Source organism: Protopterus annectens, chromosome 6.part0 (assembly GCF_019279795.1).
Source record: "Protopterus annectens isolate FY-2018-M chromosome 6.part0, PAN1.0, whole genome shotgun sequence".
In the NCBI taxonomy this organism is placed as follows: domain Eukaryota; kingdom Metazoa; phylum Chordata; order Ceratodontiformes; family Protopteridae; genus Protopterus; species Protopterus annectens.
In genome coordinates, this window is record NC_056737.1 from 233,729,914 (window position 1) to 233,756,317 (window position 26,404).

The 26,404-nt window shown below is 38.9% G+C and overlaps 1 protein-coding gene across 1 annotated transcript in view; it reads left to right on the forward strand.

Annotated features, from left to right (window-relative positions):
* Window positions 1-26,404, forward strand: part of ATP10A (ATPase phospholipid transporting 10A (putative)) — a 1,517,068-nt gene that overhangs the window by 805,410 nt on the left and 685,254 nt on the right. Inside the window, exon 10 of the mRNA XM_044073977.1 lies at window positions 20,954-21,509. Within this exon, the coding sequence (XP_043929912.1) occupies window positions 20,954-21,509 (556 nt within the window). The remainder of the gene's footprint in view (window positions 1-20,953; window positions 21,510-26,404) is intronic.

Genomic DNA, 26,404 nt, shown 5'->3' on the forward strand with positions numbered 1-26,404 from the left:
CTTTACTGTAATAACTAATTGAACTGTCATCTACCATAAAAATAGGGTACTTATGCTGGGAAGCATTTTTATGGGCTTGCACAGAAATGCATTAGTGCTTATTTAACTGTACTATCCCCTCCAATGTAGAAAACAATCTCTGTATACTCAGTCAATCTTCTATTTAAAATTAGCTCTTTGAGAAAATTCAGTGGCTGTCTTTTTAACAGGAAAATAGCTTTGTGATTAGTGCTTGGTTTGTTTGTTTGTGTCTTTCGGCTTTTCCCGGTTAGGGGTCGCCACAGCAGAACTCCGGTCCGCTAATGATTGGCAGTAGATTTTTACATGCTGGCTTGCCGGGCCTAGCGCACAACTTTCAATGAAGGAATGCCCATTCACGCATGTCACCACACAGAAGATGCTCTGAGAATCGAATGGGCAATGTCTGTGAGGCGACAACACTACAGCACCAACTTTAAAGCTGCAGGAGAGAGATATATTCAGTGTCAGTACACTTTCTTTCTCCTTCATGTAATTTCCTTTTCTTTTCCTTCACTTCCCTCAAAATTAATTTTCATTGCCCTTTAAATTGTTATCTGCTGTCCTTCTAACAGATCCCACTGAAGAGTTCACAGATTTTAATTTCTGAATGTTTCTTCAGCTCTTATATTTAGACCAGATAACTGCACTCTGTTAAACCATATGCTCATAGAAAATACCTTCTAGTCTTGCAAACTTCTAAGTTTCACTTTTTTTTCATTATTTAACATGGCTCTGTTAGAGCAATGGTCTCAAATTAAAATGGTTCAAGGGATGGATGAGTTCATTCAGCCACGAGCTGGAACAAAAGACCCCCCCCCCACTAAAAAGAAACAGAAAATGCACAGTTAACCAGTCAGTACCACAACAACATATATACACACTGACACCCCTATGCACCTCCTGGTTAAAAAAAAAAAAAGTAACATTCATATAGTTAGAAACGCAAACAATCCAGCACCATTTTCCTCCAGAATCAAAGACAAGTCCAATAACAATCGGACAATCCAAAACATTTTAAAAAATATTAGTACTATTAACTTGAGAAGTTGACAGAATGAGAGAATATGAATTAACAATAACATGCATTTTTGGAATTAAAGGGAATCTAGAACTGTAATTATTACCATTATTTAAATGTAATCTACCACCTTTTCTCCTGAAATTGCAGATTTTAGGACAGATTAAAAGGGAAAGAGCAATATTTTATTTTTGTTTAACATTTGTTTACCGGGAAAGTCCGACTTGGAACTAAGCCAATTTTCAGCAGAGGTCCAGGGAGAAATTCTTAAGATGCATGTCTTTAAAACGTGGGAGGAAACCGGAGCACCCGGAGAAAATCCACACAAATGCAGGGAAGACATGCAGACTCCACACAGAAGGCAGCCCAGCCAAGAATCAAACCAGGCAACCTCTTGCTGTGAGGTGACCGCTACCACTGCACCACTGCGCTGGCCAATATTTTGAGCTAGAATCAGTGAAAGCTGACAGGTATGATTCTTCTGTCTCAAACATATACACATACAAGTTACATACTGAACAGCTTCTGAAGGAAATAGTCTGAAACTCAAATGGTCTATTATTACTTAGTGACTATAGTGATAAAGATGGCAGCAGAACCTTCCTGCATAATGCATCACATCCAAGACTATTGGGAAGAAAACAAGTGTTGCCTGAATCTGATTCTCTAATACAAGACTGGCAGTTTGAGACTCCTGCCTTAGATAAATGAAATAAGTAACACTGCCCTTGACTAAAGGTACAGTCTTCAGTCTGTTTTTCTAACATTGTACATATCTAGAAGAAATTAATGTTTATATCTCCGTGAGCAGCTCTCTAAACCTTCATAGTCTGCCTCCAGTTTCAAATCTCAATATTATTTAATTTTAACCTTCTATTGCCACATGTTCTGTCTCATGCTGTAAAATAAATAATAAGCTACTTTACTTTTTATAAGTTTTTGAACTTCTTCTTTGATTTACTGTTAATGATCAAGTCACCTCCCAGTCGGGAAAACAATTATTTCAGCATATACACTATGCGTTGCTATTTTTATATATTTACCCTTTGCATTTAGAAACTTATTTTACAATAATGTTAAAATATTTAACCTAAAATATATAAATGAAAAAAATATTTTACTTAATTTTTATTTTTTCTTCTTTTGGTTCCTTCATGGGCAGCCACAACAAAATGAGACTCGTATGCTTTAGCTCCTCCCACATTTTGAAATAAGCAGCACATAGTGGGGGGTGGCACTCAGTTCTCCTACTATTTACAGTGCTACCTATAGTCTTCTGTAAAGCCCTTGCCTCTCACCATACCAGGTTCTGGTTCAAGTTCCAGTTTTCCTAACTGGCACATAGTGAAACTTCTGTTTTTCAGTCTTCCCAGTACTTTAAGCATTCACAGTAGACTACTGTTTTCCATCTCCTACACTATTCAGTAAATTCACCTAGCTGTTATTTTTCTTCCTATGTATTGCCTTTTTGTAATTTGGTTTGAATTCAGGCTTCTCCCAATTCTTTTGGTCAGCTCCTGAGCTGCTCTCTGTTCTCGAGCTTTCCCTTTCGAACAAGAGAAATGGGTTGACAGGCACAGTCTATTTTGGAGCCTCCATACTTGTATAGGGTAAAGAAACTAAGTCTTCCTCATCTTACTGACAGGAGTTCTGTCGACTGAACTTTAGTCCCTCTAAAGCCAGTTCTGCCTCCATATACCTTCTGGCCTCTGGAAAACAAAACATTCTAAAAACGCTTGCTATAGTAGTTTGACTTTCACCCCAGCCTCACAACAGTTCTTAATGACTGCAGTAAATGTTCTCCTCTTTTTTTCCAGTATAAAGTAAGTAGTCATTTTCTACAAAAAATTCGGCATTACTAATGTTCCGCACATTTCCCTTTTTGCCATAATTTTGTCATAAGCATTTTCTTTTAATAAACTGACTAAATTTTAACCAGTGTAGATTGTGATTCCTTTCTTGAGGCCAAATTAGGATCTTAAATGTGATGACCACTCTTAATTAACAGATTATCTGGTGGAAAAATTGTCCAGTTACTTATTTACATAAAGTTAATACATTCTTCTCCTTCCAGCTTCAGATTTTTTCACTGCACTTTTATCTTCCCAATCTACTATTGTCTGAAAGATTTTATTCATTTCATGCCTTGATATTTGTCCATTTTTCCTTTATTCATTTTCTGATATCTTCAAAGTTAGCATTTTATCATATGCATAGTCTAATGTTACTTCCATTTTTTCCAAACATTTTCCTTCGTTTTTATATAGGCTTCAAAGTCGTACTTATTTTAAATACGTGCACCTCTTTTTCCTTCTACGTTACTGGAAGCCATCTCCTGCCCTGATATTGCACAGTCTGCTTCCTACTGATAGGCCTTGAGGTTCTTCTCATCCAGCACTTGTTCTTGCCTTTTCCTGGTTGACTTTTCTTCACAGAATTTTTCTTTGTTAACATTGAGTGTATCTGCTAAATAGTAACCACATTTCCCCACGTGTACACTTTATTAACTTTTTTAAGACTTCTTCAGTTTTTCCACTGGGAAAGCTCTAGTTATTGCACTTGTCAATCAGCTTCCATTGTGGATGTCCCGGTTGGTTAACTTGCTTTACCTGTTGACCCTACCTGTTGTATAAGCTGTAGATCTTAGTTAAACTGCATCTTAAATCATTGACATGGCTTTTTGTTTTTACAGCTGCATTGGGATGTTCTAAGCATTTATAATAGTCCTATAAATGCATGTGTTCTCCCATTTGTCATTGAGCTTTCATCCCTATTTTTTCTTTGATTATACTCCTTTGATTTTGTGTCACTAACTTTTTCTGAAATGAGTAAACAAACAGGAACACCGATAAAACCAGCAAAACCAGATCCAACAAACGAAGCTAGGAACAGCAGCTGAACAACCAAAATGTATTACACTCAAAGTAATTTAGCAATATAACTTGTCTTAGACCAACTGGAGTCTACTATAGGGTGGAATGGGGGGTTTACTAGTCCCTTATGGATCTTGGGAATGGCAAAAATGGCTGGAATCATGGGGTCACCACTTGTCATATAATTGTAATCATCTATGTTAGTTTGGTCCTGCGTAACAGGGCAAAACGTTCCCAGTATATCCTCTTGTAGGCTATATTAATTTCATTGAGGGAGGCTTCACTGTAGGTTTGACTGTATAACAATTCAAACATTTTTTGTATGTAATCATCCTCCCCTTTGTCAGGACACATATACGTTAGGTCCTTAAACCCCCTCAATTGCCTTAATATTACCATCTCCAAATCACTCAGATTAGGAATATCATTCACTTTTCCCACATAGTAGCGAAAATCATTTTCACATGCGGTCTCATAGTTTTTAAACAGACTGTGCATTTCTGGGTTAAATGTACTTGGAATTCTTCACAAATTGTTGTTGAAAACATAATCTTTAGTGACATCATTTCTGTGCAAGTACTTTAGATTTAAATTCCTGGTAAATAATTTTAAATCCGCAATTAATTCACCAATATCATGTTTTTTACTGACAACAAAATTATAACCTTTCCTAAAAAAATCGGCATGCTTAGTTCTAAAATCAATGCTGCTGTAATTATAAATTTTAAAGTCATTGGTAGTATTGAACACAATAACTGATTTCCTACAAGCAAAAGTCACCTCTGTTCTGTTGTCTCCTTGCTTGGTAAGAGGATGCATTCATCTGCCCTTGCTGATTCCAACCTGACCTCGGCGGGTAAGGATTCCATTGTTGAGGTCGTCTGCTCCTTATGCGTTCCGATCTCCTTGGCCCCAACTTGTCTAAAGGGACATGTTCTCCTACAGGGGGAATAACTTCAGCCACTGAGGCCCCGCGGTTCAATCCTTGATTTACCTGTACAAACGGTGGAGCAGGATAAGCCTTTCCTGCTGCACAGGCTTTCCTATCCCGCGCGAGTTTCCTAGCCTTGCATTTAGCAATAACGGCAACAGTACTGTCCACTTGTCTATATATTGCTTCATATTGAGACTGGTATGTCTCGTGAAATCCACCCTTATGGATTTCCTGGTCAAGGTTACGTACCTCAACAGAAAGAGCATCAAGACATTCCTTGTTGTACTTCACCATTAATTCCATGAGCTCACACCCATGCCGATGAAAAGTGCCAATAACTCTTGATGGAAAAGGGAGTGTTGTACAAGGCCAGTAGGGAATTTCCAGGTCCGTCAACCCTTGGGGGACCTGGCAAGTTTTAATACATTCCAAAAGGTACTTATTCTCTTGTTGTACCTTTTTAAACTCTAGCAGTTTGTTTTCAAAATTGGAAAGATTGTTACATTCAGTCCCCTCCGTTGACATTGTTAACATTAATACCTCTACTTGTTTGTTGTACTAATGTTTCCGAAGAGGGAGCATCTAAAAAACAGGTGGTAAACCATTATTTAATTTGTTACCTTGCTCCCTTAAAACTTGTGTAGTCATGTTGAATTCAAGGGCCATATTGACATTACCCGCTGTATTAGAAGGCTTAGGGATCAGTTGCTATGCCAAAAGGGTAAGAGAGTGCACAGAGGGTAAGAGAGTGCACAAAGTCTTGCAATTTTTTTAAATCTTCGTAGGAGACACCTGGATTCCTCTCAGCCATAGTGGAAAAAAAGCTAGTAACCAAACAGGAACACCGATAAAACCAGCAAAACCAGATCCAACAAACGAGGCTAGGAACACCAGCTGCACAACCAATATTTATTACACTCAAAGTAATTTAGCATTTATAATAGTCCTATAAATGCATGTGTTCTCCTGTTTGTCATTGAGCTTTCATCCCTATTTATTCTTTGATCATACTCCTTTGATTTTGTGCCACTAACTTTTTCTGAAATGACTTAATTTGTTTCCACATTTTGATTCCCCCAAAGGACATAAAAGATAGGTATGTTTCTTCTCCATCCTATCCATTAGAATGTGTATAACAAGTTCAGTTTGCTTGCTTGGTGTAATTTTTGATGTAGTATTATTGTTGCCCCCCAAAATGCAATTGTCCTTTGCATGCCATTGCTGACATGGGGGTCTTCAAAAATAGAGAAATGTAAACAACCCTTGAAATTAGTTCTCTGTGAATACACAACCTTCTTCTTTCTGTTTTATGCTTGTTGTTTCATTGTTTTTTTTTTTTGTTGGCCTTTAAATAATTTTATGTGAATACACCCTGCAATAACTTTGCATTTCCTCTGAATCATTTTCCTCTTATTCTTGCTCTTAATCCACCCCCCACCCCTGCTCTAAACTTAGTCGACCATATGTGATGCATTATCCACCGTCTCAGCATGCCTTTTAATTCCTTACTTTGTTGATTTATAAAGATCTGTATAGGTATACACAGGCTTTACCTTATACCCTGCAGAGTTAATTTGTGGGATACTTCCTTAAATATCTTACCTAGACTTTTCCCACTTAATAAGTTATGCATTACTCCAGTATGTCTTTTATCATTCTTTATTCTGAATGTAATGATGCATTTCACATCCCTTATATATACTGCGTGTTACAATTTCTTGGAGGTGAGATTGCAAACTCCATCCTAAAATTCCATTCCACCCCAGCCTTCCTTAGCAAATAACTCTCTACTTTATGCACCCCCAGACACGTACACACACTGCTGTAATTATGTACTTATGCATCTGCAATCTGCCAAGTAAATATGATGAAAGTTAAATCTGGATGCCTTTTAAAAAAAATGTCATTAATGATTATAATCAGGTCTTGGCTAAAGTACACAGACCTACTCTTTGGGGGTTTGCTTTGCAAAGTGACTGGCAGCTAGAAAGGCTTGTTTCTCACATTGCTTTTGTGTTCCAGATATCCTGTTTATGAGTGTTGTGTGTTGTAATTAGCATTCAGTTATGCACTGCATGTCTGTAAATCCCAGCACAAGTCTTTCCTTTCCACTGCTATAGTAAACTATTACTGTTTATTTATAGACCACCTTCCAGGGTACAAAGGTCATGGACATGTATTACTGTTACTTGTTATATACCTAAACTGTATTCCATTTGCCACAGTTATTAATATCCATGCTACTGTCTGGGGCACAAAACTGGATAATGGCTGAGTATGTGTTTGACCAGATAGGAAAAATTAATTACTTTTGTCTGTATCCCTCTGTCATCAGTTCTCAGTTTAATCCTCTCACATCTCGTAACCCTAATGTGAAAATATCATGTAATTATTTTAGGTGACTTAATCAGAACTGGGAAAGTAAATTTTTGTTTCTCATTTCCACTTGTGCTTCGTAATACCACAGGCAGGCATACTTTACTAGACAGGGCTTTCACAGATCTAGAAAAAAATTGCCAAAGTTGTAACTCGTTTGTAATTGTGATTGATATACCATCCCATGCTCTTAATGTATCAACAACAAACCGTAATTTCTTCTTTCATGGTGAAGAAATGCTGTGAATTAAAAAGTGATAAAAGGCTGTAAGACATTTTAACAAGGGTTTTGAGTTTTATCTTTTTTTTTTTTTTACTTGTAAGGCATTTAGCATAAAAACTTTCTCTTGCCCCTCCACAGTATTAGAATTTCTCTAAGTATTGTCTTTCAACAGCTGAAACAGCATCTAAACAAGGTTTGCGTAGCAAATACTGATTAACTTGTATGGCTTTAAAACTACCACTGTATTGTATATGTATTCAAAGAGATCATCCCTTTTGATTTGTGGCTAACTCCATTGTAATTTGGAGAAGTAATGTAGTAATGATCAGCCATTTTTTTGTTTGGTTATAACAAAAAAAAGCATCACCCCTGAAATGATTAGCTTTCTGGGTCCTTGCTAGCTCTGATTGCATTACCCAAGATGTTTTATGCTCATATTGAAACGCCACAACCTTTCAATACTATAGACATGGTGCAGAAGTATCCTGTATTTGCCTCCGGTAATAATAGTGACTTTTGTTACAAAGAGAGATGCCTCTTCCCTTCTCTTTTTAATTGAAAGGTGTATGTTGCCTAATACTGAGATTCAGAGTTTGAATGATTTGGTAAAAATATTCCTGCTGACATAACAGAGTTCACAAGGGAGAAATGGCATATGAGAATTAAAAAAAAAAACGGTCATTCATGAACGTGTACCTCTGAGGACTGCCTCTTGGTTGCTCATTTTTCATGTATGTAGTTAACAGGGCTGAGCAGGTTGATACCTGTTATTAAATGAAATCAAATGCAAAAAGTATTGACTGTGTCTGAATGTCCTGTCTGTAAATATGATCATTACAATCAGTACAATTACTTTGAATACTTTGGCTGGGATTCAAAAAGACTTGCCATAAGGGGAAAGCCTTAATGAACATGTGCAACTGTATTTTGAACATGCAGTCTTTCTTGTCTGGGATGGCAAGATGTGTTCCCGCTTTGCAAATCCAATTTACTGGATATTGTGTTTTATTTCACTGTTATTTTCTGCTCACATACTTTGGATCTCCGAGGACTTGAGGACAACACTTTCTGTCTTCGCGTCATCACACTTGTCATTGCATTTTTCCTGCAGTAGTAGGCTGGGTTTCTTTCAATGTTTTTCTTTTTTTGTGTGTCAGTTAAGTAAATGTGGTAAGGCTGAGTGCAGTATGTCTGTTTATTAATGGAACAAGCTTTTCTTGCATTTGCATGTATTTTCTGGATAAAATTAATTGAACTACGAAAACTTCTAATTTCTGTCATTAATGTCTGACTGCAATCTTCAGTGATTTACTAGAAAATTTAACGTTTTATGAGGGATGGACAGAGTAAAAACATGAGGCAAAACCAGGGAATTCTGCAAAAACCATGGACGTATGAAAAGCAAGATTTAGTGACATTAGGCAGAATCAGAGACAATTAAGAGTTTTGAACTTTGTGCTGCACATGATGTGTTTGTGTGACAGTGAAACAGCAGGAACCTTTTCATTTGTTTCCACATAAAAGGAATACAGAATACATGGGGGATTGAAGACTACATTAACCAACAACATGAAACTAGCCTTAAAATTGAAAATTTGATAAAAAAAATGCAAGTAAAACTGCTCCAGTCTGAAAATCATCTCTTGTGTGCCTTCCATCCTTTTGCTGACTAGGACTTTGCTGATCCTGATGTGATGTCAGCATGTCAGTAAGGAAGCAGAACTTCTTGCAGAGTAATAATGAGAGAAGAGCAGGTTATGGCTATGGAGAGCATTTTTTGGAAGAGATCTTCCTTTTAAAAAGAAAGGTGAAAATGCAAACTTAAGTGACAGGAAGACAGCGGAGGTAAGCAAACTACTAAGGAAATGCATTTTGAGAAAATTTAGGCTAATTTGATTTTTTGAGTTTACATGTGATCTTTAAAGCATTAATTTTCCCCCTCGTTATGTGTTTTCCCAGTTCTTAGATGCTGGGGTTTCCCCACTAGTTGGAGCCTCAGTGCAGAGGGTGGGTGTGCAGGCAGAACTATATGTTAATGCAGCAATCTGGAAGAGCAGCTAATGTTAAATAAATATGTTCTCCCACAGAAATGCCAGCATCTCTGGATTTATGCTACCAAATGATTCAGATAGTCATTTAGCTATGTAAAGTGTCAGTTTGAGGAAAAAGTGAGTACCATAAAAAAATGGTGATCTTCCATTCAGTCCTGTGGAAGTAGCCAAAATGCAGGTTAAGTTCAATGAAGATATGGATTTGAGGAGTGTTATTGTGTGAAAGTGTGTGTGCATGTTAGTAGGAGCAGAAATGAAGCTGCATGCATGTATCTGTTTGAGTGTGTGTCTGCCTGCATGGTCACATTAGAGGGGTTAGGTAGGGGGATGACAGTCTGTGAGTGTGTGTTGGAGCATGCATGTTGGGTGAATGGGTGAATATAGCCATGACTACGATTGACTGTAGATAGACAGATGTGTGGGTGTGTATGTGTGTGAGTGCAAGGGGTGTCTTTACCAACACGATGTGTGGGCTGCTAGGGAAAACACTACTGTCTTCAGGACTGACAGTGGTAGTAGTGTTGATTAGAGTGTGATTAAGGCACATGCTAATGAGCCAGTAATGAGGTCTTGCTCATTGCAGCTGGAGATTGCTCTGAATCACATTTTCTCACTGTCACAATAATTGACCTACCTGCGATGATCAGTTGCAGTGACCAGTAAGTTCTATTTTTCTAAATTGTAGGGAATGTAAAATTAAACTGTTCTATTTTGAAAATGGAAACTTGTTTTAATTTTCATTTTTCCAGAGTAGGTGTGCTAGACAAGTACGGGAGGTTAAACCATCTATATTTGTTGTGGAGAACAGGGGAGGGAGAGAGCTGTAGCCACCACAGTGTAATATATATATATATATATATATATATATATATATATATATATATATATATATATACACGTGTAGGTTTACTATCACAACATGGAATTGATTTAGATTGAATAATGTTTAATAGAATGTGTGTTTTTAAGTTTTCATAATTCCAAACTGAAAGTGTTCAACTGAAATTGAACAAAAATCAGTATGCATTCACTGATGTGAAGTCAACGTTATGAATGGAGATTGCGGTACAGCGCAGAATGGGAAATGTACCCTTTTCCTCAGTGTAGTGCGATCTGGGAGTTGGTATATATAATTTACAGGGGTTGTGGGGGTGCCGGGGGGCTTACTCCCCTGCAAAAACATGAAAACAAGTACATTTGTATGTTTGTTTAAGATGTTCTTGGATGTTTAAGTGTCGGACACTCAAACATCTGACATGCACCTTTCAGAGGTGAGCACAAGTGAAGAACAATTGTAGTGCAGGAATCATTGGTTACACTTTGCACCACTTTACATTAATTTTGAATAATTCTGAATGTCGACCTTCGAGGTATTCATTCTTGACATTCCACCTTATCAGCATTACCAAATTCGATGTTATGAGTAAAATACGTTTTGCCATTTAACATTATGATAGTAGACCCTAGATCTGTACATATGTATGCATACGTACACACACACACACACACATATATATGCATATATAAAGTATTTTGTGTGTGTGTGTGTGTGTGTGTGTGTATATATATATATATATATATATATATATATATATATATATATATATATATATATCTATATATAAAATTCCTAGTGAAGTCCTCCAAAGCTAACTACGATTCCAAATTAGCTTCCATAACTAAGGATAATCAGAAAGCATTCTTTTTCCTCAAAGGTAAGGCCCATATTTGCCCTGGACTAGTAGTTAATGCTACTACATATACAGAACCTGTGGATGTAGCAAGCCTGCTGGCTGACAGGTTCAGTGAAAACTTAACTCCCCTGTCCCCGCCACATATACCCCAAAGCATGCCTAACACCTGTCCCCCACCTAGTGTCTCTGAGGAGCAGGTTTTAAATGCCCTCTCCAAGGAGCCTCTATGGGACCAGACAACATCCTGGGCTGTGTTCTACATTGGTTAAAACAGGAATTAGCATCACCATTGGGCATGCTTTTCAATCACAGCCTAGGCTCTGGCTTCATCCCAGTACAATGGAGAGTGACCTTCATCCCTTTGCACAAAGGAGGTGCATCCATGGACCTTGAGCTATGGACCTATTAGCCTGGCCAGCCTTATCTGCAAGGCCATGGAACAAATCATTATGGACCTTATTAACAAAGATACAAGAAATCCGCAAATGCTCAACCCAAACCCAGTTTGGCTTTGTCAAAGGGAGATGATGCCTGTTAAACTTGGTGGACTTCTTCGAGACAGTCACCAAAGCCCTAGACAAGGGCATATCTGTGCGTATGGCCTACCTAGACTTAGCCAAGCCCTTTGACACAATCTCCCACTCAGGCATCATTGATAAACTCACCCAGCTGGGTATCAACCCATATATTGTCATGTGGGTTGCAAACTGGCTTACTGATGCGGACAGAATAGGGGACTCCACCTTCACCAGCAGACCCATAACCAGTGGTATTCCACAGGGATCAGTGCTAGGACTCCTACTGTTTGGAATCTACTTCTGCAAAGTACAGGCTAAAACTAAAGGACTGTGGCTGACAAAGTTGGCTGATGACTGCAAACTGGGAGCGATCATTGAAACTCCTAGCGATGTCGGCATCCTGCAAAAAGGTCTTACACAGACTAATGACTTGTACCAAAGTCATGGTCTTAAATTTAATGCAAAAAAATGCATTATCCTACCCTTCAGTAAGGGTGATGTTCCTGCAAAATATCACATCAATAACAATACTCTAAACAAACAGTCAGTGATGAGAGATCTGGGCAAACTGGTCAACAGCATCCTTAACTTCAATCACCATGTCTCCACAGTTGTAAGAAGGGAATTTTATATTGCTCATCTCATAAGTAAGGGCATTGAATTCCAGAAAAAAGAGGTTATAACCCCCCCTGTACTCTTCCCTCATCAGACCAGTAATACAGTACAACACACCCTTTGGTATGTTCCTTTCCAAATGCCGGAAGAAATTGGAGAGACAGCAAAGGTTCCTTACAAAGAAAATTCAGGGTCTTCAAGATCTGTCCTATGCAAAGAGACTGAAATCATTGTTAGTTTTTTCTGTGTCATACAAGACTGCTCAGAAGGTGACCTGTACCTTGCATATAGAGAAATCTCTGACCCAGCTTTGATGTAAATGCTGCACATTCGCAAGTCAAATGGCACATGGGTCACTCGTTCAAAGAACACCTGGTATGTGACATCAACAGAACTTGCTGGAGAGACAGATTTGTCTCCCAGAGGTTGCCCCATCTTTGGAACAAGCATGCTATTCACATTAAACAAAGCCCCTTGTTGGCCCTATTTAAGCATAATTTGGTGAATGGATGAGTAACCAGAAATTCACCCCAGGAGGTTCCACCTATGTCCTCCTTGGAAAGGGGGCAGTAAGTGCTAATTTTAATGTCTGCTTGAATGAGACACCCTTGAAAACCTGGGTTGAAGTTGGCTAGGCTTGAAAGGGCCCTGGAGCCATTAGCCTAGTAACTTCCTATGATATAGATATATATATATATATATATATATATATATATATATATATATATATATATGTGTGTGTGTGTGTGTGCAAATATGCATATATATAAAGATATACAATATATATATATATATATATATATATATATAGAGAGAGAGAGAGAGAGATTTATCTATACACTTACACAAGTGTCTGTGTATGAGTTTGAGTGAGTGACATTTAGCACCATCGTAATTCTGCCATTAATGGCTCAGATAAAGGACACATTTATTATTTATTTTATTTATTTTACATTTGTTAACCGGGAAATTCCAACTGGACCAGGTCCATTTTCAGCGGAGGCCCGGGGAGAAAAGCTCCAACATCAAGTTATATAAATACAGTACATCCAGCATAATACACAAAACCGGTTGCATCATGTATGCTGAGCATAGTAATATAACAAGAATTAATAAAAACACTCCAGGTAAAAGATATAGAACATGGGTAAAAAGACAATGTCAGTCATACTTTGGTAAGAAAAGAAAATATATCAAGTAAGATTCTACAGTTAAAAGTACCCTTTCAGATGACCAAGCCTACAGGGGATCAGAGCTTCAGCATGTGATCAGAGAGGAATTTGGAGAGTTAATAGTAGATCTTCAGGGACTTTGATTTTCCATATTTCCAGGAAAAAAAAAACATTGGTTAATCCCAAATATGGACTGTGTGAGTACTGGAAAATGTGATTGCCATGGAATTTGGCACTTTAGACCAGAGGACTCATTTGCCACAACCTGTATTTCTTGTCATATGTACCACTTAAAATACAGTTGGCTTACTTTGAGTGTCCTGTGTGCAGAATCTGATTTAATTTTGAGTATATAGAGAAGCACTAGACATTTATAGTGAAATCACTGTATAGACCCAGTAATTACACTTAATAATTACAGGTATAATGCTTGGATTTCATCTCATGAAAAATGATTTTTTATTTTTAGTACACTGACTCTGTACCCCTGTACATTGTCCAAACATTGTGGAGACTACAGCTTCTGAGCAAGAATTCTGGAGCAGACTGATCAGTTTTAATTTAGAAAATCAACAGAGCAAGAATGTTATGTTAACGCACTGCGCCTCCACTAACTGTAATGTCTAGATTCGACTTTCCAAAAAAAAATAAAAAATTGAGGGACTTGAATGTGTGACTGTGTCATATGTATATAAGAGGTAGTTGGCAGGTTTTTACTCACTTCTTTACATCTCACAGAGTCTGTTGAGCCAGTCTGAGAAACTGTCTGCCCATGTTATACTTTCTGGATAAGCTGAAGATTCTTCTTGTATAAACGTTTACTTTATTTTTCCTCTCACCCAGCATCACCAATTTTATGACTGTCCCTGGCATTCCTGAGTTCTTTTTTTTTACTGCTGCTGATGCTATTAACACATTAGAAACACAGATACAATACTCTACCCCCCTTAATGTAAAAAAATATATATTTATATCCTTTGTTTTCCACCTTGCATCGTCGGTTTCTGCCCTTCTATTCTTCTATCTGTTTCTGATTGCACCTTCAAGAACTCCATGCATTCTCATACATTTCTTTTGTACTCTCTTTCTGCTTCTCTCATCATCCATGTACTCATTTACATTCTTAGTCTTTATCTGGCATCTGATGACGATATTGTACCATTTTGTTAGCTTCCTTTGTACTACTAAACTCCTTTCTGAGATTTCCAGTTCTGTTTATACTACCCCAGATGCCTGGAATCTAATCAGTTTCACCAACCTTTTCATCTCAAGGGCCCAGATCATTAAGATGTAGTAAAGGGGGGGCACTGTGGCGCTTTGTATTTATTTATTACTACTACTTCTTCTTTCGGCTTTTCCTGGTTAGGGGTCGCCACAGCGGATCACCTGTCCGCTCATGATTGGCAGTGGAGTTTTACAGTGTCAAGTTGCCAGCCCGACACCTAACCTTCCATGGAAGGCACATGCACACACACACACACTCATGCCTAGGGCCAATTTAGAGTGTCCAATCCACCTACAGCATGTCTTTAGGATGTGGGAGGAAACCGGAGCACAAGGAGGAAACCCACGCAACCACAGGGAGGACATGCAGACTCCGCACAGAAGGCACCCCAGCTGAGAATCGAACCGGGGAACCTCTTGCTGTGAGGCGGCAATGCTAACCGCTGCACCAATTCACCACCACCACCAAAATCTTCGCCAGGTTCAAAAAAATGTTCTTGCTCTTCCAACTGAAAAAAAAAAAGTTTTCTAGCAGAACCTGTCCTAATTATTGCTAGTAATGATATGAAACAAAACACTGGTATTTTTTCCATATAATTTCTGGAGAACTGTGGGTGTGCTTCAAACCAAATATTTCTCAGTTGTGGTTTTCGCTGTAAAACTCAGGCCCATCAAAGCAGCACTTTTTGCATATTTCACTTAGGAATGGCACATATATGATTTACTTTCACCTGCAGTAAAGCATTACTCCCTTGGACACATATACTTGTTCATTTAGTCATATTAATTCAAATTGCTGCTGAGTTACACACAGTCTTGCCATTTAATCTTAAAATAAATCCTTCCATTTATAGATGTTTCTGTCAGTAATAAAATGCAAGGACAAGTTGAATCTCTAGTACAGATAATATTTACAGTGACCAGAGGATGGACTGCTGTTTTTATTCTAAGTTAACCTACATGATCTGAGAATATTTTTTTGTGAGTGTGAAATAGTGTCCTTTGTGGTAAATTTGTTAAAGACGTGGATTTGTTCAAAAAAATTATTCTTAGATTTGTGTATTGTAACGTTGTGGATGTGACCTTGTTTCCATTGCCTCACTGCTGTCTAGACATGCCAACATTTTCACATTCACTCCTTTAGCATGGCTTCCATTATTTTACCCTCAGCATCTGTCCATCTTCCACTCCTGTGAAATGGATTCATATATGCCATCTTCCAGGCATGAGGAACTTTACCCAAGAAGGTTGAATGAAACAGTTTGGAAGTTTTTCAGATCTGTAAATAACTGCATTTTACTTGTAGAAATCTGAATCTGAGTGCAGAAAAGTGCACTTTGTAAGTAACATTCAGTTGTAGCTGACATTCCGACCTGGGATAGCGAGATCTCTTATCGGTGAGTGTTTCTACTTACATGGAAATACCATCTGTCTGTGTTTCTTGGGTTTTCAGTAGAATAAATACGGTAAGCAGCAAATGCTGTCTTCTTTTAGTTGACTGAATGGTTTACATATGCACAGGTAGAGCAGAACAGAGCGTGACTAATTTGCAGAAACGTGGAGGAAGAGAAGGAACATATATAGTAAAGGATTTCCTAAAATTGTAAGAAATTAAATATCACTAAGCGAGACAGTTAGTGAAAAATATACCTCAATAAAGAAACTCCCAAAATAAACTGTATGTAAGTAGTAAACAAAAGGATAATATGATAAACTATTTGCAGTTCGTGTCACATGATATGATAAACTATTTGCAGTTCGTGTCACATGATTTCAGAGCCATCCTTTTGTTCTTAATCTCATTCATCTGCCACGCCATCAGCTGAGAATATTTAGTGGGAAGACTATGTCCGTTCTTGTTGCTGCACTGCCATTTGAATGACAACAGTGCATCTAGGCACAGGTGAGAAAAGAAAGAGGATAACTGAGAGCTGGGAGTGGAATTATACCAATGAGCCATCAATAACTTTGGGTCCAGGAGAATGAAATAACAAACCTTTTTATTCAGTGGTGTATTGCTTGATATTTGGGGGGGGGGCAAAAAAGTAACTAATACAAATTAATCAATGTCACTGTTTCAGAAAAAAATACGTAATACAAATTAATTGATGTCAAGACAGATCACAGTGTCACCCAACCTAGGGATACCAGTTCTGTTACATATATATTAAAAATGCTGAATACATTTTCTGTTAACTATAGTTGTGGATACTTGTAAATATCGTGCATACCATAACTTATCACTTCTTATACTCCTCATATATTTTAATCTGCATCTTATTCTCTCCCGCCCCTCTCTTGTAAACCATACATTTGAAATAACACTTTAAAACCATCATCTCTATTCACAGCTAATGACTGTTCCTTGATACAGCACCAGTAGTAATAGTAGTAATAAACACACATGCTTTGTCTAAATTCACTAAAACTGTATGCAACTTGTATTACAGAAATGTAGCCTCTTAAATTGTCCCTTGTTTTAATATTACTTTTAAAGTACATTGTTTTTTGCCTTTTCGCTGAGTCGTGGCTGAAAAGGGTCCTCAGCCCAGTCCACGTACCTGGTTAACAAATTCAAATAAAATAAATCAAACCAGCACTAAGCAGACAGTGGGGCTGTTTGTGTCTCTTGTATCAGGCTTATTATTCATGTGACCTGATGATTTCAAGACAATTCAAAGGTGATTCCCTTTCCCAAAGTTCTGCTTGGGGATGAGTACAATGTCTTTGGTTCATAGGTTCATAGGTTTATACTAGGCTATCTGCCCTAAGGCATTTATAAGCCTAGCCCAAATTATTGTGGCTTACGCCACCCCTTATATATAAAAAAAATACTGTGCCCATTAGTTTGCCTCTGTCCAGCAGTGAGCAGAGATGATGATGATTCCCTGCCTACCCTCTGATCTCCACTCAAGAGATTTTCTTCTAACAGAGAACAGTGCAGGCTTCTGCCTCACACATGGACCGGGGATTTTATTCCCACAACAGAGTCTAGAGGTCCAATCAGATAATCCTATCCTACCCCGTAAGCCTGTATTCGTAAGCTAAGTGGTAGTCGCTTACTCTGCTTGGATTTTTTGGTGGATTTTTGAGGTGGAGTATGGCCATTAATTCCGGGTTGGACATGACATTGACGCACATGTCACACACATGAGCACTCGGTATCTCTGGAGGAGGTTCAGCGGAGTTTCTTCAATCTGGTTTATTTCAATCTGGCTTTGGAGTCCCCTTTTTGGAGTCCCTTTATCCTTCGGGTGAGAGGAACTTTTTGGGGATCCCATACACACTGCAGAACTTAGATATTGAGATACATTGTAGATCACAGTGAATTACTTCGATCATTGTGAAGATGTGAATCCCAGTGTGTCCTTCATGATCGTTGGGCAATGATCTCTAACCACTTTAGCAATGTGGGAGGTCAAAAAGAAAGAAACTCTTTACCTGGGTCCCCAGGTCAAAGATAACCTCTTTCTGTCTGTACCTATATGGTCCCTGTGGGTTGGTTGGGTAGGGTTGTTTAGTTTTTCCTACTGGGTATATGGGTTTACCTTTGTTTTTCCGGCCGAGGCCATATCTGGTACATTTGGAGCGTTTTCTGAAGGATATCCGCTAGCACCAGCTATCTGTTTCCGCACTTCAGTTCTGAGGGATATCAGGCCTGGCCACTTTGTCTTTCTGTAATGTCCCATGTTGGCCTGTACTTGAGAAGTAGATAAATAAAGATGCCAAGGCCTAGCCTTCTGAGAACGGGATAGACCGACGCCAAGAACCAGGGAGAGGGGAGTGGGACACCACTAGTGACCCTAGCATCAGTCTGACCTGGCTTAATGCACTCTAATTCTTGCATTCTGTCCTTAATTTTACTTAAAAGCTTTGTGTCGACATATGGGTTTACATTTAAGGTGGTAAGTTTGGAGCTTTCTACTGCAATCTGATTATTATTAACCTTGCAAGGTCAATGTTCATCAAAGATGAAGTTCATGACTCATTGATGGCCCATGACAAGTTCTAAAAAGATGATCTTCCCTCTCAAAGTCCAAAGTGCATGACATTATGATCACACTGGTGAGTTTTCATGTCACCAAGTCCCTATTGGTTTGTTCCAATGCTATTTTATGATCCATATCATGCTTTTGCAGACTAGATTGTCAGGGCTTATGTGGCGCCACCTTTGTGGGTCCGGACCAGGGGTGCATCCATTGGAGGTGGGCTGAGTTTATCCCGTCTGCTCTATGTGCGCTTTAATTCCTGTGGTAACTCCATCTCCTTTGAGCCAGGCACTGTGCTGTTGTGGTCCCTCTGCCTTGCTGTTGTAGCACTTTATGGGGAGACCACACGAGGCTACACTCGGCTGTGATTTAGCCCCTCTGAGCAGGGGCTTTAGATAGTTAGGGAGAGTCGAGGAGGCTCACCTTTGCAATGTCTGTGAGGCTTGGCTCCTTTTGGGGAGGGGGTGAAGTTTGGAGAGAACCTGTGAGCATGAATGTTGGCAATGTCTGTGGCCTATCTGTATTTTTATCATTTTGGACTAAATCTCTTTTTCTTTGGCAATTTTTGCCCTTTGTTGGATTTATGTGATTGCCTGATTATTTTTTTCCTTTGAATCCATGTCAATTTTTTTATGGATTTTGCCCTATCATGTAATAGCTTTTTCATCTTATTAGTTATAATGTAATTGCTTTCCAAAAATATTTTAATGGCCCTTTTGGCTGGGGTCTAGCTTTCTCTGTTATTATTTTCTCCATGTATGGTGGGGGTTTCCTGGAGGCTACAGTCTTTTGTCATTGGGTAAAAAGCTTTTGCTTGACTCATGGGATTGCCTGATCTCAGGGCCCCTGAAGGTGTTTCCTCTGACACTTTGCCTTGAAGGATTTGCAGGTTTGGACTAGTGTGAAGTTTTGCCTTTGGTTTTTTGGATGGGTCTTGAGTAGGGATTTGTTTACCTTTGAGGGTTTATTGAGTAGGGTGATTTTTGTTTGGGTGGTAGGATGTGGATTTTACTTCCGTTTTGGAGTACAGAGTCCTAGTGTCCGTCTCAATGACATCTTCGATTGTTCCACTTTCCAATGGGGATAGTGACCTAACCTTCCATTTTTATAGTTTCTCCTTTAGGTAGGGTAGTTGATAGTATGTTTTATGATGAGTGGGTATGACAGTGACTAACCGGAGTAGCCTTGTTTTGGGGCTTGAGTAATGTGGGCAGCTATTATGTAGGTCCCTGAAATTCCTAGGTGGGCTGTGTGGGGTTCGAAGCATTTATACCCTCCAAGTTGTTTCAGCTTGTGTTACCTATTCCTGAGTTTGAGCTGTTAAGGTTCAGCTGGATGGTTTGAGTATTGTGGGAGTTGCCTATTGTTGGATTGAGGTATCCTGGTTTCGAGCTTTTTCACCTCCTTGATGTATTAATTCCAACAGTGTGAAACTGATTTAGTGGGATGTGTAGGCTTTCTATGGGAAGACTTCATCCCAACAGCATAAAATCAATTTAGGGTTATAAGTAAGATTTGTAGGAGGTTCATTATAACAGTGTAACACTGAGTTGGTGGATAAGTAAAATTTGTATAGTAGGAATTCATTCTAACAGTGTGAAACTGACTTTAGTGAGTGATTAAGATTTGTATGGGAGGAGTTTGTTCTAACAGCATAAACCTACCTTACTTTGGAGAGGGCCAAGAGCAGACTTAGTACAGCATATAATGGAGGCAGGACCTAAACAGAAAAGTGCAAGACCATTTATCTCTGCATAGAGTGCATTGCATAAAATGTCATGACAATCTAACATTGATTGTAAAAACTGTAAAATGTGCATTAAGTGGAGTAGATTTCAGCCTATTTTGTCTGCATGTACTGGGTCTACTTTGTGATTTTCTAAAATTTGTTTATTTATTTGCTAAGATGGTCCAATGCTAGGAGCCCATTTTCAATGGAGTCCTGGGAGAAAAGCTCCAAGACAGTACAGTATTGTAAAATTACAACAACATTATAATATACCAAATTATAAAATACAAAATTTAAGAAAACATATACAATAACATGAGAATTAGAAAAAATGCATGATAATTGCAGAAAATTGATAATTGAAGGAACAGATACTTGAATAAATCCTCACTAACAAATTAAGGATCTCGTAGAGCATTGTATGTAGAAGAGCATAGAATCTGTTTTCTTGACCAGTAACTCTGTACACCGTGTTAATGCATAATAGTTTCAAGTAACTTTATGATTTTTCAACAGGTCAGTGTCAGATATGAGCTGAAATCTCCTGTTAAGAGCATTGAAGATTTCATTCGAAGATTTACTCCTAGCCGCTTGACTTCTGGATCAGCAAGTAGCAGTTCATCAAGCCTTGCTGCTAGTAAATCCACTTTTAAAGTTGGGTCTAGTGTTCAGTCATCACCATCCGATAGCAATGTTACTAAACTCGAACAGCTGACAAACTCATTTCAAAAAACAGATAATGGCTATAATCTGCAGATGGGTGCAGAGTTTGCATCTGGGAAGCCAGAAGAAGGTGAACTGCGGTATGAGGCAGAAAGCCCTGATGAAGCTGCCCTTGTATATGCAGCCAATGCCTACAGCTGTACACTAGTTAGTAGACTACCTGACCAGGTAACGGTCGAGTTACCTTATCTGGGGAAGTTAAATTTTGAACTTTTGCACACACTGGGATTTGACTCTACTAGAAAAAGGATGTCAGTGGTAGTGAAACACCCTCTCACAGATGAAATAGTCATGTACACCAAAGGTGCCGATTCTGTTATTTTGGATCTTTTACAACCATGCCTTTCAGGTACGTTTTTTAGCAGTTTTGTATCCCTTATGTGTACACATCAGTTAATTGATTGAAAAGTCATTGAAAGATTTGTACATGTGAAATATTTTACACACTAATTTGTGCTGGATTTCCAAATTAGCATATTTGAACAGAATTACCCTGTGTTTATACCATGCAGAATCATACCATCCAATTTAAGATTTTATTTTAGGAACACCTGTTGTGTTGCAATGTTAGAAAACTAGATGAACACCATACCAGCTAAGAACAAGTGTAGCTTTGCTTTTGAATGTAAGAGTAACATAATTTGTTTCTTTCGCTAGCAGGTACAGATGAGGGATTTCATACTCAATTCTTACATGTTGAAACTGGAAAACAGTATAATATTGTACGATGATCCCTCATTACCATGTTGATTCTTACTCATCAATGACTTGCAGAATTGATGCTCAAAAGATGTCTTTGCTGCATTTAGCCATGATTTGTAATTGTTTATGCCTTTGTTTCTTTTTCCAGAAAAAAAAAACTGAGTTTTTGATAAGTGTGTAAGTAGTACGTACCGCCTTTTCTTTTTTATTTAATTCCAGGAAGACAGAGTGGTTGTGATCAGGCTGGGCCAAGTTATGTTTAAAAACAGTGGAAGTAACTGGTTGGCTTGAGACCTCTGCAGTTCTTGAAGTGCTTAGGGGTTTTTGATGTACCCTTGTCTTAATCTTGTCTGCCCCCCGGTAAATCATTTCTGGAGACACTTTTGCTGTCTGTCTGTGTCTCAACCATTGGTCAGTTTGCAGATCCTTAGAGTTTGAGTCAGTGAAGTATCTGCCTTGGTTCCTTTGAACCTGAAGCGGCCAACTTGTGGTGGGAAGCTTGCTTAGGGAAAAAAATGCTGATGTAGACTCTTCTTGTCTGCAGGTCCCAGTTGTTATAATGCCTACTGTCTTGACTTGGATATGCTTCCCTTTTACAAAACTGAGTTGGTCAAAACTGGAGAAAGCAGAGTCTTCTGAAGCTAAAATTATAAAGAATGTCCTGGTGTATAAACATAAAAGCTGCATTACGTGTATATCTGCTTAGCTATTATGTTGGGTCCTCTGTCTGTTTTATAGGTCCTCTGTTGTTCTTTCTCACAAGAGTCTTGTAACACAAATGGCCTGTGCATCAGGTCTCTATCTTGTCTTATTCCTGTCACAGGTCATTGCTTCATCAGATGGCAGTGTTTCTCTGTGCACAGTAAAACAATGCCAATGGAAGATCCTTGTACTTGGCAAGCTGTCAACCTACACTTATAACTTGCAGGCTGCTGAAGAGATTTAGCTGTGGCAGTAATTTCCCATTCAGCTCACTGGTACAAATGAAGGCCATTTAGTCACCTCACTAAAAGTCTGGATCCAATCAGTAGCCTGGGAACTGAAGTAGTGACCAGGAAGGGGTGTGGGCAAGTAGTTGAAGCTTTGCTGTCCTTCCATAGAGAAAGGGAACAAAAGTTTCTGCCTCAGGAATATTCCTGTAGTGGCCATGGGCTACCATAAAGTAGTGAGGTGGGACCCAAGAGATCTTGACATTGAATATGAAAAACTGATACAAGACTAAATTAAGTGCAAGCCCCCCTCCCCAGCTCCAGTGCCCCACATATCCCTGCTACTTAAATGTACTAACTCCAAAATGACTGTACCTTGGATGAAGAGGAATTTTATATAGTACTGCAGTCTTGGCCTTGGAATTAATATGTAAAGTCATTTTACAACTTAAGTGTCATGATTCTTCCGGGTGTCAAACACATGTGCCTTAAGGTGTGTTTCTCCTTGGGTACATGTATATATCCAGTAAGGAGGTTCATTCTTCATTATCCCCTAGGACTCACTTGCTGTATCATACTCTAGGCAGCATATCACAGCTTCCAAGGCCATTCTTACACTCTGTTTCACCATTTCAGTTTTTACTTCCTAACACTAAGCTTCTTTGGATATATTTCAAGTGACCCAGGCTACATTTTGTAAAGAATTTTGAAATTATCTTTCTAGTATCATTTGGTTTGGTAATATTTACTACTAAGTTTTTACAGTGTTTGGAATTGAGCACCTTCTGTTTATAAAGCACTGCTTTCTTAATGTCATGCAGACTTTTTTCTCTTCCTTGATGCAGTTTTGTTATAGTAGGTGCAACTGAAGCAAAAAAATCACTTGCCCCAGCAGTAGCAATGAGTTTATAACTTAGGTACACAACATTTTTCTGAGTTCTTTCATAATTGGGCTAAATTTCAACTTTGGAAATACAGAGCACATCTCCTTCTCTCTTCCTCTCTCTTAGGTTTGCTCTTCTCTTTTCTTCTTCAAAAGCTCATTATCATTTAGCCAAATAAAAATAAGGATCTTAGAGCTTATGAAGAGTTCTGCATCGTGACCTCTTCTGTGTTGTCTGTGTGTCCTCTTGCTCAACAGCTAGTTGCTCTACCTTGTCCAGTCCAGAGGTCTCCTGCTCTTTCTACCACTGATTGTGCAGCATCATCATCATTCAGAAGAAAGAAGAAGAGAGATTCTTTCTGTCCATCATCTGAGAGAAACATGAGAGAGAGAATGAAAGAAGACTGTTTGACTTTTCTCCACATTTTGCAGTGTTGGCCCATCTTGCATTAAGTGAGCTGGAGTTACTTCTCAGAGGCTGTGAGGCCCCAGTCCTCCAGTGGAGCAAGTGCTGTCAAAGCACAGGGGTTCAAAATTGTATACTCCCATACAGGCCTTTTTCTCATCACATACACTGGCCCCATTGTGGACACCAGTATCAGATCCTTTGGTTCCAGGTCATGCTCCTGTGAAATTAGTTCAGCCTTCTGCTGGACGGAAGTTGGGTCCAGCTCTTGTTCCACCCATTTATTGATATTGGATAAATTATTAGAAAAGGTAGAAAGAGGTAAAGGGTAAGCATTTGAGGTGACTGGCTGTAATGCAGCATAGGATATATGGATCATGATACAGTCCATCCACCCCTGTCTGTCAAGAGGTGACCAGATGTATAGTCCATCCTCGCCTCTCTGTCAAGAGGTGGCCAGCTGTGCCCTTTCAAACTCTAGAATGCTTAGTTGCACATAAAAATTTTCAAAGTACCCAGGAGGTTTTTCTACTTTACAGTAGGGGTCAGTCATGACTAGTTTCAGCCTCTGCCATTTGATATCACCAAATATTTGTCAATAGTGGCAGTTTAGCTCCAGCTGTGGGGCATTAGATGTTTCCTTTGCCTGGATGACGTACTATCTTCTGGCATCCCCCATGAGGACCAATCTTATTCAGCTCAGGAATCGTTTGTTCTGCATCTTTCTCTGATTGTGGGTTACCATCAATCTGACAGAGCCTCAGTTCCATTAACAAGATTTTCTGTTCATAAGAGCTACAACAGCACCAACATAGGTTGAGTGTATTTACCTCTGGACAGAAAACCAAACATCCTGCAGTCTCTCTCTCTCTTCCTTCATTTCAGACAGTTAAGTACAAGCAGGTCTTTGCTTTTAAATTCTGAAGCTAATGGCAGCCATAATTTTTGGGTCTATATCAGCATATCGAAAATTTAATAGTTCGAATCACAAAATATCAAACTGAAATGATCGAACTATTAAATTTTCGAATGCCGATCAAAAAAAAAAACCTAAAGGGTGTAGGCAAGGGGCACCCCCGACACCCCTCTGCTACTTAAATATACCAACTCCGAGACTGCACTACATTGTAGTAAATGGAAATTTCCCCTTACGGAGATTTCTGTTTACCCGTTCGATATTCTGCACTTTCTGCATTCTCACGTCGACAATATCACATTCGATATTGTCAGCGTTCGAGATGCTGATAGGAACCCATAATTTTCATATTACTTTTCATCAGAGTGTGCATGATGGTCTTGAAATGGACACTCACTCGGTGGCTACAGTGTCTAAATCCTTCAAAGAAACCAGTCATTATCTCCAGTGCATGTAGCCACAGACTGCAGTGTTTTTATTCAGATGGTCTTTGTTAAGACACCACCTTGACTGCTCCTTTATCCTTGGCCACTGTCACAAATGCTTTTCTCCTATGGTTGGGAGAACCTCAGTGGTTGGATGATCCAAAGGATGTGACTTGCATGCTAACTTATCTTTACATGTCAGAATTCTGAAGATGTGAGCAATCTTCCTGACCCTGTAATCCTTGTAGAATATTCTTTCTTTTGAAATACTGGCAATTCATTTTGACAGCATGACTGTAGCCTAGTTTGTTAGCAAGCAAGGCAGGACAAGGTCCTACTCAGTCTGTTAGGAATCTTTGAGAGTGTGAGAATGGACAGTCTCAGTCCCTTTGCTGGTGTAAGACAGACTTGGCCATTGTCTGTTAATGACCCATGAGTGATTGACCAGTCTTGCTCCTGACACAATATTGTTTCTGATGTGGAGTCTCCTGGTTTGCAGTTTGCTTGCCTCTCTGACCAACACCAGATAGGAACTTTTCTTGCTTGTCTCACTGTTCAGCTGGCAGAGCAGTGATACTTTAGTCCAGGACTGGCTTTGGTGATTACATTCTTCTTTCCCCATTTCCTATTTGGGAGGTGAGAGCTATTAATTGTTTGAAAAAGGCTAGCAAGAACTTTTAAGTTTGTCTGCTTAAATGTGTATTGTGGCTCTGCATGTTATGGTCCCTGTGATCACTTACTTACTTTGTCCCCATGTTCCTAATACAGATTGTCAGTGTTTACAAGCCATGATTTCAGTGATCCTGTTTTTGCATGGATGTTCTTCGTGTTTCACTGTTGCAGTCATTACATTTGGGTTATCTGCTTGCAGTCCTCAGTCGGCCTGATTATCAAAGTCTTGGGTCCTGCATCGGTTGCTGTCTCATCTTCCATGACGTCAGGTAGTCAGGGGTGTAAAGCATACAGCCGATGCCATTTTATCA